Genomic DNA, 10,464 nt, shown 5'->3' with positions numbered 1-10,464 from the left:
TCAGATGATGGCGATATTTTATGAAGTGTGGCAATATCAAATAATGAAGGCAGAAAATATTTCGCTGATGTCTGGATCATGGACACAGGAGCAACATGGCACATGACTTTCCGGAGAGAATGGTTCCATCAATATAATCCTATCTCAGGAGGATCTGTGTTCATGAGAAACGATCATGCTTTGGATGTTATTGGTATTGGGTCCATCAAAATAAAGATGTATGATGGCACGGTACGCACCATCCAGGAGGTACGACATGTAAAAGACTTGAAGAAGAATCTATTGTCTTTAGGACAACTAGATGATAATGGATGTTCATATAAAACTCATGGTGGAGTCATGAAAATATCCAAAGGAGCGCTTGTAGTGATGAAAGCGGAAAAATTTGCTGCAAATCTATATGTGCTTAAAGGTGAAACACACCAAGAAGGAGAAGCATCAACCGCGTCAACAAGTTCATTTGAAGAATCAACGATGATATGGCATCGTAAACTTGGCCATATGTCGGAACGAGGTTTAAAGATTCTTGCTGAGCAAAAGCTTCTTCCGGGGCTCAAAAAGATTTCATTACCCTTTTGTGAACATTGTGTTACCAGTAAGCAAAATAGACTGAAGTTTAGCAGTTCCTTTGCTAAAAGCAAGGAAATATTAAATCTAGTCCACTCTGATGTCTGGCAAGCACCGGTGGAGTCCCTAGGAGGAGCAAAATATTTCATGTTATTCATCGACAAATACTCCAAGAGAAGTTGGGTATATCCAATTAAGAGCAAGGCATATGTTTTTTCAGTTTTTAAAGAGTTCAAAGCGCGGGTGGAACTTGAATCTGAGAAAAAGATCAAGTGTTTGAGGATAGATAATGGAGGAGAATACACTGGTGATGAATTTAATAACTTCTGTAAATAAGTATGTATTAAACGACAGTTCACGGTGGCATATACTCCACAACAAAATGGAGTAGAAGAGCGGATGAACAGAACCTTGTTGGAATAGACAAAAGCTATGTTGGCAACTGCAGGGTTGGAAAAACCATTCTGGGCAGAAGCAGTCAAAACCGCCTGTTATGTGATCAATTGGTCACCATCAACCGCAATTGATCTGAAAAACGTCAATGGAGATGTGGACAGGAAAACCAACTGATTATTCTCACTTACATATATTCGGAAGTCCTGCTTATGTTATGTACAACACCCAAGAAAAATCAAAGTTGGATTCAAAATCTTGGGAATGCATTTTCTTAGGGTATACTGATGGAGTCAAGGGGTATCGCTTGTGGAATTCCACAGCCCGCAAGGTAGTAATCAGCAGGAATGTTGTATTTGTTGAAAATAAGATACAAGCAAAAGAAGGTAGCACTTCAAAAGAAAAATCAGAGATTACTACAGTTGAAGTTGAAAAAATAGAAGAAGCTCCAGTTTCTTCTAAAGCAGCACCAGAGCACGAAGAACAAGAGCAAACTGATATCGAAACTCCAGAAGTTCGACGGTCAACTAGGGAGAGAAGAGAACCAGCTTGGCACTCAGATAATTTTATGGAGAGTAATATTACATACTGTCTACTAACAGAAGATGGAGAGCCTTTAACTTTTCATGAGGCTATGAAAGGCCAAGAATCATCTCTGTGGGTGGCAACAATGCAAGAAGAAATTGAAGCTCTTCATAAAAATAAAACATGGGATCTTATCCAATTACCACAAGGAAGGAAGGCCATTGGAAACAAATGGGTCTACAAGATCAAACGCAATGGTAATGATCAAGTGGAGAAGTATCGTGCAAGATTGGTGGTGAAAGGATTCACTCAGAAAAAAGGTATAAACTTCAATGAGATATTTTCTCCGGTGGTTCAACTCACAACAATTCGAGTGGTCCTGGCGATGTATGCTACATTTGACTTGTACTTGGAGCAGTTAGATGTCAAAACTGCATTTCTTCATGGAGAGCTTGAAGAAGAAATTTACATGCTCCAACCAGAAGGTTTTGAAGAACAGGGAAAAGAGAACTTGATTTACAGGTTGAACAAATCTCTATATGGTCTCAAACAGGCGCCGAGATGTTGGTATAAGAGATTTGATTCCTTCATTATAAGCCTTGGATACAATAGACATAGTTCAGATCCTTGTGTTTATTACAAGAGATTTGGTGATGAAGACTTTGCTATTTTGCTGTTGTATGTTGATGACATGTTGGTAGCAGGCCCCAACAAAGATCGTCTCACAAATTTAAAGGCACAGTTGGCTAGAGAGTTTGAAATGAAGGACTTGGGACCAGCAAAGAAGATTCTAGGGATGCAAATTCACCGAGACAGAAATAATAGGAAGATTTGGCTTTCTCAAAAGAACTACTTGAAGAAAATTTTGAGACGCTTCAAGATGCAAAATTGTAAGTCAATTTCTACCCAACTTCCTATTAATTTCAAGTTATCCTCAAGTATGAGTCCTAGCAATGAAGCAGAGAGAATGGAGATGTCTCGAGTACCGTATGCATCAGCAGTGAGAAGTTTAATGTTCGACATGGTATGTACAAGACCTGACATGGCACAAGCAGTGGGAGTGGTTAGTCGATACATGGCTAATTCTGGTAGAGAGCATTGGAATACTATTAAGAGGATCCTGAGATATATCAAGGGTACCTTAGATGTTACAATGTGTTATGGAGGATCAGACTTTACTGTTAAAGGTTATGTTGATTCAGATTTTGCAAGTCCACCACAGGTTATGTATTTACTCTTGCTGGAGGAGTTGTAAGTTGGATTTCAAAACTTCAATCTATCGTGGCTACATCTACGATGGAAGCAGAATATGTAGCAGCTACACAAGCTAGCAAAGAGGCAATATGGATGCAGATGTTATTGGAGGAGCTCGGGCACAAACACGAGAAGGTTGCTCTGTTTTGTGACAGTCAGAGCACTTTGCATCTTGCAAAGAATCCGGCATTTCATTCAAGGACAAAGCACATACGAGTTCAGTATCACTTTGTTCGTGAGAAGGTGGAAGAAGGCAGTATGGACATTCAGAAAATTCACACAAATGACAACCTAGCAGATATGTTTACAAAGCTGATCAACAGTAATAAGTTCATATGGTGTCGATCTTCTATTGGCCTAGCAAAGCGTAACATCACAGTAATTGGGTAGAAAGGATGGTGTGAAGACTTAATTGATTCTCAATTAAATCTTCAAGTGTGAGAATGAAAGAAAGAAGAAGTCAAAAAGGAAAGAAAAAGTCAAAAAGGAAAAGTGAAAAGGAAGAAAAAGGAAATGCTGCAAAAGAAAAGGAAACAGTTGGCAGCATCTTTTGAATTGAGAGGCACCGCCCAAGAAAAGTAGTTGCCTACGCGTAGAAAATTATTAACGCGTAATTTCCTACGCATTTTTTTTGGCTTATAAATAGAGGGCATTCTGCCCTCATTTATATCATCCCAGAAAGTGAGAGTAAAAATACAAAGAGAGTTATACACCAAGATAAATATTGTAGTCTTGAGTGTTCTATTTAGTAGTTGTTCCTTTTACAAGAGAGAAGTGTTAATTGTTGTTTTCTCCTTGTATTTGAGAACAGTGTACTCCATATTATATAGTGAGATCCTTCTACCCGTGGTTTTTCTCCTCTATCAGTTAGAGAGTTTTCCACGTAAAATTCTCGTGTCCAATTTATTTCCATATTTATTGTCATATCAAACTTTAGTTGTGGTGCTTCCTTACCCCAACATCTATGACATTGAACAATTCTACCACTAGACCACACATATTTTTTGATGAAATACTTCCATTGTTTTTTATTTATACTCAACCGCAATTTTGCACTTAAAAACTGGACAAAATTCCTCGATTTCATAATAAATAAATAAATGAGGGAATCCACTCGTTTTCTTATAAAAAAATACAAAAACAAACTTTGTTTTATAGTTTTTAAGCGAAAAATAACCAACGGATGTCCATCATTTTTAAAAAAATCATTGGAAAACCACACATGTCTGTCGGTTTTTTCGATCGTTTTTTACTTCTTTTTTTAGTGTTGTTTGTAGACATCAAAAATTTGTGGAATTCTGCGGGACGAGTTCAATTCCAGTTAGGGTTTTTGAAAGCTACTATATCTTAAACTCTAGTTCATGTCTATATAAAGTATAATACATATATTCTTTTGAAGAGACATCTCGAGTATTTCATAAACTCTTGAAAAATTATAAAGAGATCAAGATATGTCCGGACTCAACTAAACAATCAAATATTTCAATTGGAAGATCCGCAAAATCATCATCAAATAAATCCCAAAGAGGTCCAAATCATCCAATTCGAGAAATATATCACTAACAACCCTCGAATCATGAAGAAAAGAATCATGAAATAAAAAAAAAACTTTCGTTGTATCAAGTATTAGTACTATTTGTTTTCATCTTATTTTATCACTTAATCATGATAAATTACAATAATTTGAAATAAACACTAAACACAGACAAAGTATTATTACTATTCCATACATACAAATAAATAGTGCCAAAAAATATCATTGAGGAATCTGGTCATGATGTCAATCATTCTAGTTTTTTTACACTTTATACTGATTAGAAATTACCAAAAATCAACACGACAAGCTATTCACTTCGATTCTTTCTTTCTCAAACATGTAATGAAAAATATGCTTAAGCTATCTAAACAATGAGTAGCCTTGGGGGCTCCATTGTTGGAAAATATACACCCTTGTTAGTAGCGGAAGTATAATTTTTGCTAAGAAGGTTCAAAATATGAAGAAGTAAACACACGAAGAAATCAAAAGGGTTCAACATATATATATATATATATATATATATATATATATATAATTAAAAATAATTTTAATCATGTATAAATATTATAACTTTTCGCTGAAGGAGGTTCAAATGAACTCCATTGACTCTACCTGGCTTCGCCCCTGACCCTAGTAGTCCTCTTTTATTTAGAAATAGATCCAGAGTTTGAACTTTATGAATTAGAATTTCAATACGAGCATCCTTAAGTGCTAATAAATGGACTCAAAAATTATTTAAAGAAAATTTAATATTTTAAAAGATAAAAGTGTTTTTAAAATCAAATGATGTGTTATTTCGTTTTTTGTTTACCATCAATTCTATTTAAATTCAACTTCTTCTAATTTGTACTATACTTTTACAGAGAATCCTTCTTTACAACATTCTCTAAAAACTCTATTCTCCAAATTTGTGGACTAAAAAGATTAAGTTCAAGTTCTTACTTTTTATATAAACTTTTGCTTAGTACAAAAATTTAAAGGTTTATCATATCATTAAAGCTATTTGCTTACAATCCATAGCAATCTCGAAGAGAAAAAGAGAAATATTGTTTTAAAAAAGTATTTCGTTTGTGTTTTAAGCCTCCAATTCTATGTTTGTTATTCATGGAGTTACAAATCAAGGTACTAGTTCAGACGAACTTAGTAATAACTTCTATCCAAATATTGTATTTATCTTAAGAAAATTATTTAATATGTATAAATTAATAATTTAGAACTCAATAATTTAAAAGGGTTGGAATTCTGAACCCATAATCTTTAAATCCTAATTTCACCTATGTCTTTTAACACATATACATAATGTCAGACATATGTTACAGTCTATATCAACCCCTACTTTTACCTTCATATCCTAGAGAGAATAATGCTCAAAGTCCTATGCTGTTTTTTTGTCCCCTTGGAATGGATGACACAAAGGGGGAAAAAGGCAAATTCATTTTATGCCCACTTTCAAAAGGACCATCACTTTTGATATAAAAAGCAACTTTTTTACTTCCTGTTGAGCTACATGCGTAAAAAGGGCAAATCCCAATTTTGCTTACACCAAATTCTAATTATTGATGTTGACAGTCAATGTGAACCTTTAAAGACTTAAGGTAGAAAGAGTAAGATCTAAAAAAGAATAGCAACATTATCATGGATTTAACTTGTAAAGAACTTTTATTATGCTATTCATAGTTATCTTTTAGGCGGTCTAATAGAATTTTCTTTTACGAAGAGCGTTGGCGTTATTGGTAAAATAGATGTCATATGACTAAAAGGTGAGAGGTTCGAACTATGGATACAACCTCTTACAAAAATGCAGACTATGGTTGCATACAATAAACCTTTGTGATTTGATCCTTTCCCTAACCCTACACATAGTGAAAGCTTAGTGCATCGGGTTGCTTGCCTGATAGAGTTCACGTTAAATAATGAGCATGAAAGCACTCAAGTTATAAATCAAATGCACCTAAAGAATGGCTACTTGCGAAGTCCAGCAAGGTCCTGGACTCGCGCTGTGTCTCTCCTGATGCCCTGACTCTCAGTCTCAATCAAGAAAGAAAAGAACCTTTTAGTGTGTAGAAATTAAACTCTACTATTATTTGAAAAATCAAACTACTTTCTTGAATTACAATTTTGTAAAAATACTTAGTATGTGGCTTTTGACACTTATGATAACAATAGAAATGAATGCCAATTGCCCCATTGGGTTGATCAATGGCCAACTCATGCTAGTGACAAAAGCAAAGTGTCTGCTTTCAAACATATGCAAAGAGTTTAAGGATATTATGCATTAAAACAAAATGATGTCTATCAATAACATAAAGGACTAACAATTTGCCAGACAACCTAAGTATCCATCAATAATTTGCATTTATGTTGTTCAGATTCTTCAAAAATGTCGTTGGATACGTATCAGATCCTCTAAAAGTAATGCATTTTTGGAGGATCCGACAAGGATCCTATAATATTTTTGGACAGTCCGAGCAACATAGATTTGTGTAGTGCTTAGTTGTTCTCTTTGTCTGTTCCCTTAGAAGAAAGCAAATTAGATGACTCCTTGTCCTTAACCATATCTGATCTCAAGAGAGCTACACTTCTGTTGCAAACAGATTTTTTCTCAACCAATGGAGTTCTCATATGAGGAAAACTCTTTCTCTTTTTAAGCTGTGTTTCTGTTCCATCATTCAAATCAATGAGCTCCAAGTATCTACTCAAATCATTGACTTCATTTTCTTGATTTCTTGATTTTGAAGTGCTAGTAATCCCCTTGTCCTGAGACGGGGTTAAATTGAGCGACATAGACAGTGAAGATTCATATAATGGACGCTGACTTGTTTGGGATTGAGGAGTAGTTGTTGTTGTAACGTTGATCACCTTTTCGTCTTTCGGAACCATCTTCTCTCTTTCTACCTTAGTCTTCACTATCCCATTTACTAGTCCAACTCTTTTTCTGTCATGTTCTGCAGCAACAACTTTCCTCAACATTGAACAAACTTTTCTGGCAATCTCAATAGATTCAGATTTATCAGTCTGATACTTAGACTGTACATCAAAGCCACCTTTTCGAGCAACGGATGCTATATAGGCAGCATATTTTGCCTTAGACATCGATTTAGCATCTCGGGACTTGATTGGACTTAGAAGTCGTATTGTTGTCATCGAATCTTGGTTTACACTGTCAATGCATAGCGGACTTCTAGCTCGTTTAACTTTAATTGATGCTTCAGCAGTTTTGCCTTTATCTATACTTGCTGAAATTCCCTGCTTCTGTGGTGGATTAGAATTTCCATCGAAAGTTCTCTCCACTGACATATCCTGTTAACAAAAATCGTGAGTCGTGTAGTTTATATCAAGTATGCATACATATTAACTATGACACAAAATGTATATGTTCTTCAAGGATTGTTTTCCTTAAAGCAATTGATGAATTAAAGTAAATGCAAAACTAACCTCATCGAAGAAGCCAAATTTTGGTGATGGCATACAAAGACCGGATGGTTGGGGATTCTCTCTTGGCAATGAAGCAACAGGTCCTGTAAAGTTCTGAGATGGTCCAAATGTCATATTAAGAAGATGATTTGAATCTTTGTGAGCTCGATTGATGCTAGACATGGACAATGATGATTCCAAGGACAGGGCATTTGTAGTACTAGGAGGTGTTTTATGAGAGGAATGATGAATTTCCATTGAGGAACTAAGATTTTCAAACTTAGTACTCTTTGTAGATGATCTTATGGGAGTCTTCGTAGAGAATTTAGTCTTTCCGGTTTCTCCTTGTTTCCTAGCATAAGCAGATGTCTCATACAAAGGATAAGAGGTGATTGAAGAGTGAGTAGTAGAATTCGACACCATCAAATCTCGTCCTACAAATGTCACATGTTATTTATTCTTATGATAAACGATCGAGAATGAGAAAAACAACCATCAATTGTAAAGAGGAGTTTCTATAAGTGTGTCGCGTACCAGGTCCAGTTTTCTTCTTGCCTTCTATGTCCACAGAATACATGTCTTCTGATGATATTTTGCTTTGCCAAGTTGAAGCTCTTGTCCTCGGCCATACTTTCGGAAGCTTGAGTTCTTGTGAATTGCACTCTCTTCTTTTACAAAGTTGCTAGTTAACAACAACAACAACAACAAAACTATGTTAGTAAAAATCACTTTTCAATATCATTAGAAGTTTGCAATTTAAACAAACTTAGGCATTGAAATAGAAGCAAATATGAATAATCAAGCTGTGTATAGAAGGCAGAGTGTGATATCCTTTACTAAGGGGTGAAAGTCTAAGAAACACGAGAACGCATTTCTCTATTATACTATGGATTTATCTTATATCTACTGACAACATAAAATGAATTTTCACACAATAGGTTTGTACTTTAACATACTATAGAAGGTTATTTTTCTTATTTTCCTACATATAGCATGATCACACTCAATGTGCGCAATTACCTCTAAGATGACCAGATCGTATAAAAGATTTTTACATTGTCAGTATATAAAAGTTAAACTCTTATATTATGTGCTATTCAACTCTTTGAATTTTGGAGTCATGTATTTGATAAATGTATATAGCTACACTAACCTGTGTTTTACTTATCTTTGGTCTTGCATCATTGATGTTTTTCCTCTTGAAAACTAGACTACGATCGATCTGACAATTAAAAATGAGAACATTAATCGATTAAATGAACTGCATAATGTACTTGTAGAGAAAGGGAAACATCAATATTTACATTGTCCCTTATGTAACTAACCATGTCTTTGGGACCAGTTCTAATATTTGAAATAGACTGTATGTCTGGCCTCCTAGAGCATACATCTTCTTGGATGACAGGCAGGAGATGATCCTCTAATGTGTCGAACTCTTTGTTCATCGATGATAGTTCATGTGGATCAAGAAGACCTGTCAATGGATATAACAACAATAACACCTCAATACCAAATAAGTCAGGGTCAGCTATATGAATTCTCACTGTCCATGTCGCTCCATTTAAGCTCATCTCAGTCCAATACTTTATTGAAATAAGAACTAAGCACTTCAAGTTCTCTACAATTTCTACTGGCATACAAATCTCTAGCAAGAGTAAAAGACTCCTAGAAAACATTAGACCTAAAGTAATAGTATATAGATCAACATGTATAGATGATTGAAGTATATTAGTGGTCAAAAAGTTTCTTGAACTATTGCTTTTTCGCGAATTTCACACTCCAAATATCAATTGTTCGCTTCTCTTATCTGAACTATCACCATCTATGTATTAAAACACACCTCAAGTGTCCATTGTTTCCTTTTCTTACCTGAACGATTATGATAGTTCAGATAGGAAAAGGTAACATCAGATAGTTGAGGTGTGTTTTAATAGATAGATGGTGATAGTTCTATACTTACTTTTGGCATACAAATCTCTAACAATAGTAAAAGACTCCTAGAAAACATTAGACACAAAATAATCATATATAGATCAACACCTATCAACGGATGAAGTATATCTAATCTTACAAACATGAAGCAACTAGTTAACTGCATTGACATTGTAAATAGAACAATACAGATGAAATATTACCTGCGCTAGTGAAGAAAGCGCTATCCCAAGCTGAACTTTTGCGCAAGTAACTAGGTCTTCCGGGCTGAATAGGTGCAGAAGACGAATGCTTTAGCTCCTTCTGCTCGTTCACTTGTGTTGATTTATCTATTTCCGCGGAAGTTCTTGATATATTTGAACCCTCACTCTTCTCATTTATATTGTCCATTGCTACTGCAGAAATGACATCAAGTGAAGTTATTGCATACAATTGCTTCTATACAGTCAAAAAACAACAATTACGCCTCAGTCCCAAGCAAATCGATTGTTATGCTGATGTGCATAACAGGACTAGTTTTCAATCCAAGGAAAAAAGAAAAAAATGTACTACTTTTAAGTACATATGGAGTGAGACGCCCTAAACTGGAGCGACATAGACAATGATGATTCATATAACCGATCCAAACATGCTTAGTGTTGAGGCATAGTTGTATTTGTTGTTGTTTCCTAAGTACAGATTGATCTAAGACTTCTACAACTTAGAACTCTAAAATACTTTCAGAAAAATATTGAATAGTCCCTCCATCTCCGATTTTTGTGACACTCTTTCCATTTTAAAAATTATTAAGACGATTTTTCAAGATTTCAAATTCATTAGACCATTCAAATTAACATATAAGT

The 10,464-nt window shown here is 35.0% G+C and overlaps 1 protein-coding gene across 1 annotated transcript; it reads right to left on the bottom strand.

Annotated features, from left to right (window-relative positions):
• Window positions 1-6,389: 6,389 nt before the first annotated feature.
• Window positions 6,390-9,153, bottom strand: LOC129899949 (uncharacterized). The gene is made up of 5 exons (XM_055974942.1): window positions 9,016-9,153; window positions 8,844-8,912; window positions 8,225-8,372; window positions 7,712-8,124; window positions 6,390-7,576 (listed from the first exon to the last, which is right to left on the bottom strand). The coding sequence occupies exons 1-5, from the start codon at window positions 9,133-9,135 to the stop codon at window positions 6,767-6,769; spliced, it is 1,560 nt and encodes a 519-aa protein (XP_055830917.1). The 5' UTR covers window positions 9,136-9,153; the 3' UTR covers window positions 6,390-6,766.
• Window positions 9,154-10,464: the final 1,311 nt, after the last annotated feature.

Source organism: Solanum dulcamara, chromosome 8 (genome assembly GCF_947179165.1).
Source record: "Solanum dulcamara chromosome 8, daSolDulc1.2, whole genome shotgun sequence".
Classification (NCBI taxonomy): Eukaryota; Viridiplantae; Streptophyta; class Magnoliopsida; order Solanales; family Solanaceae; genus Solanum; species Solanum dulcamara.
Note: the sequence above shows the minus strand (reverse complement) of the source record. Positions and strands in the feature narration are given on the sequence as shown.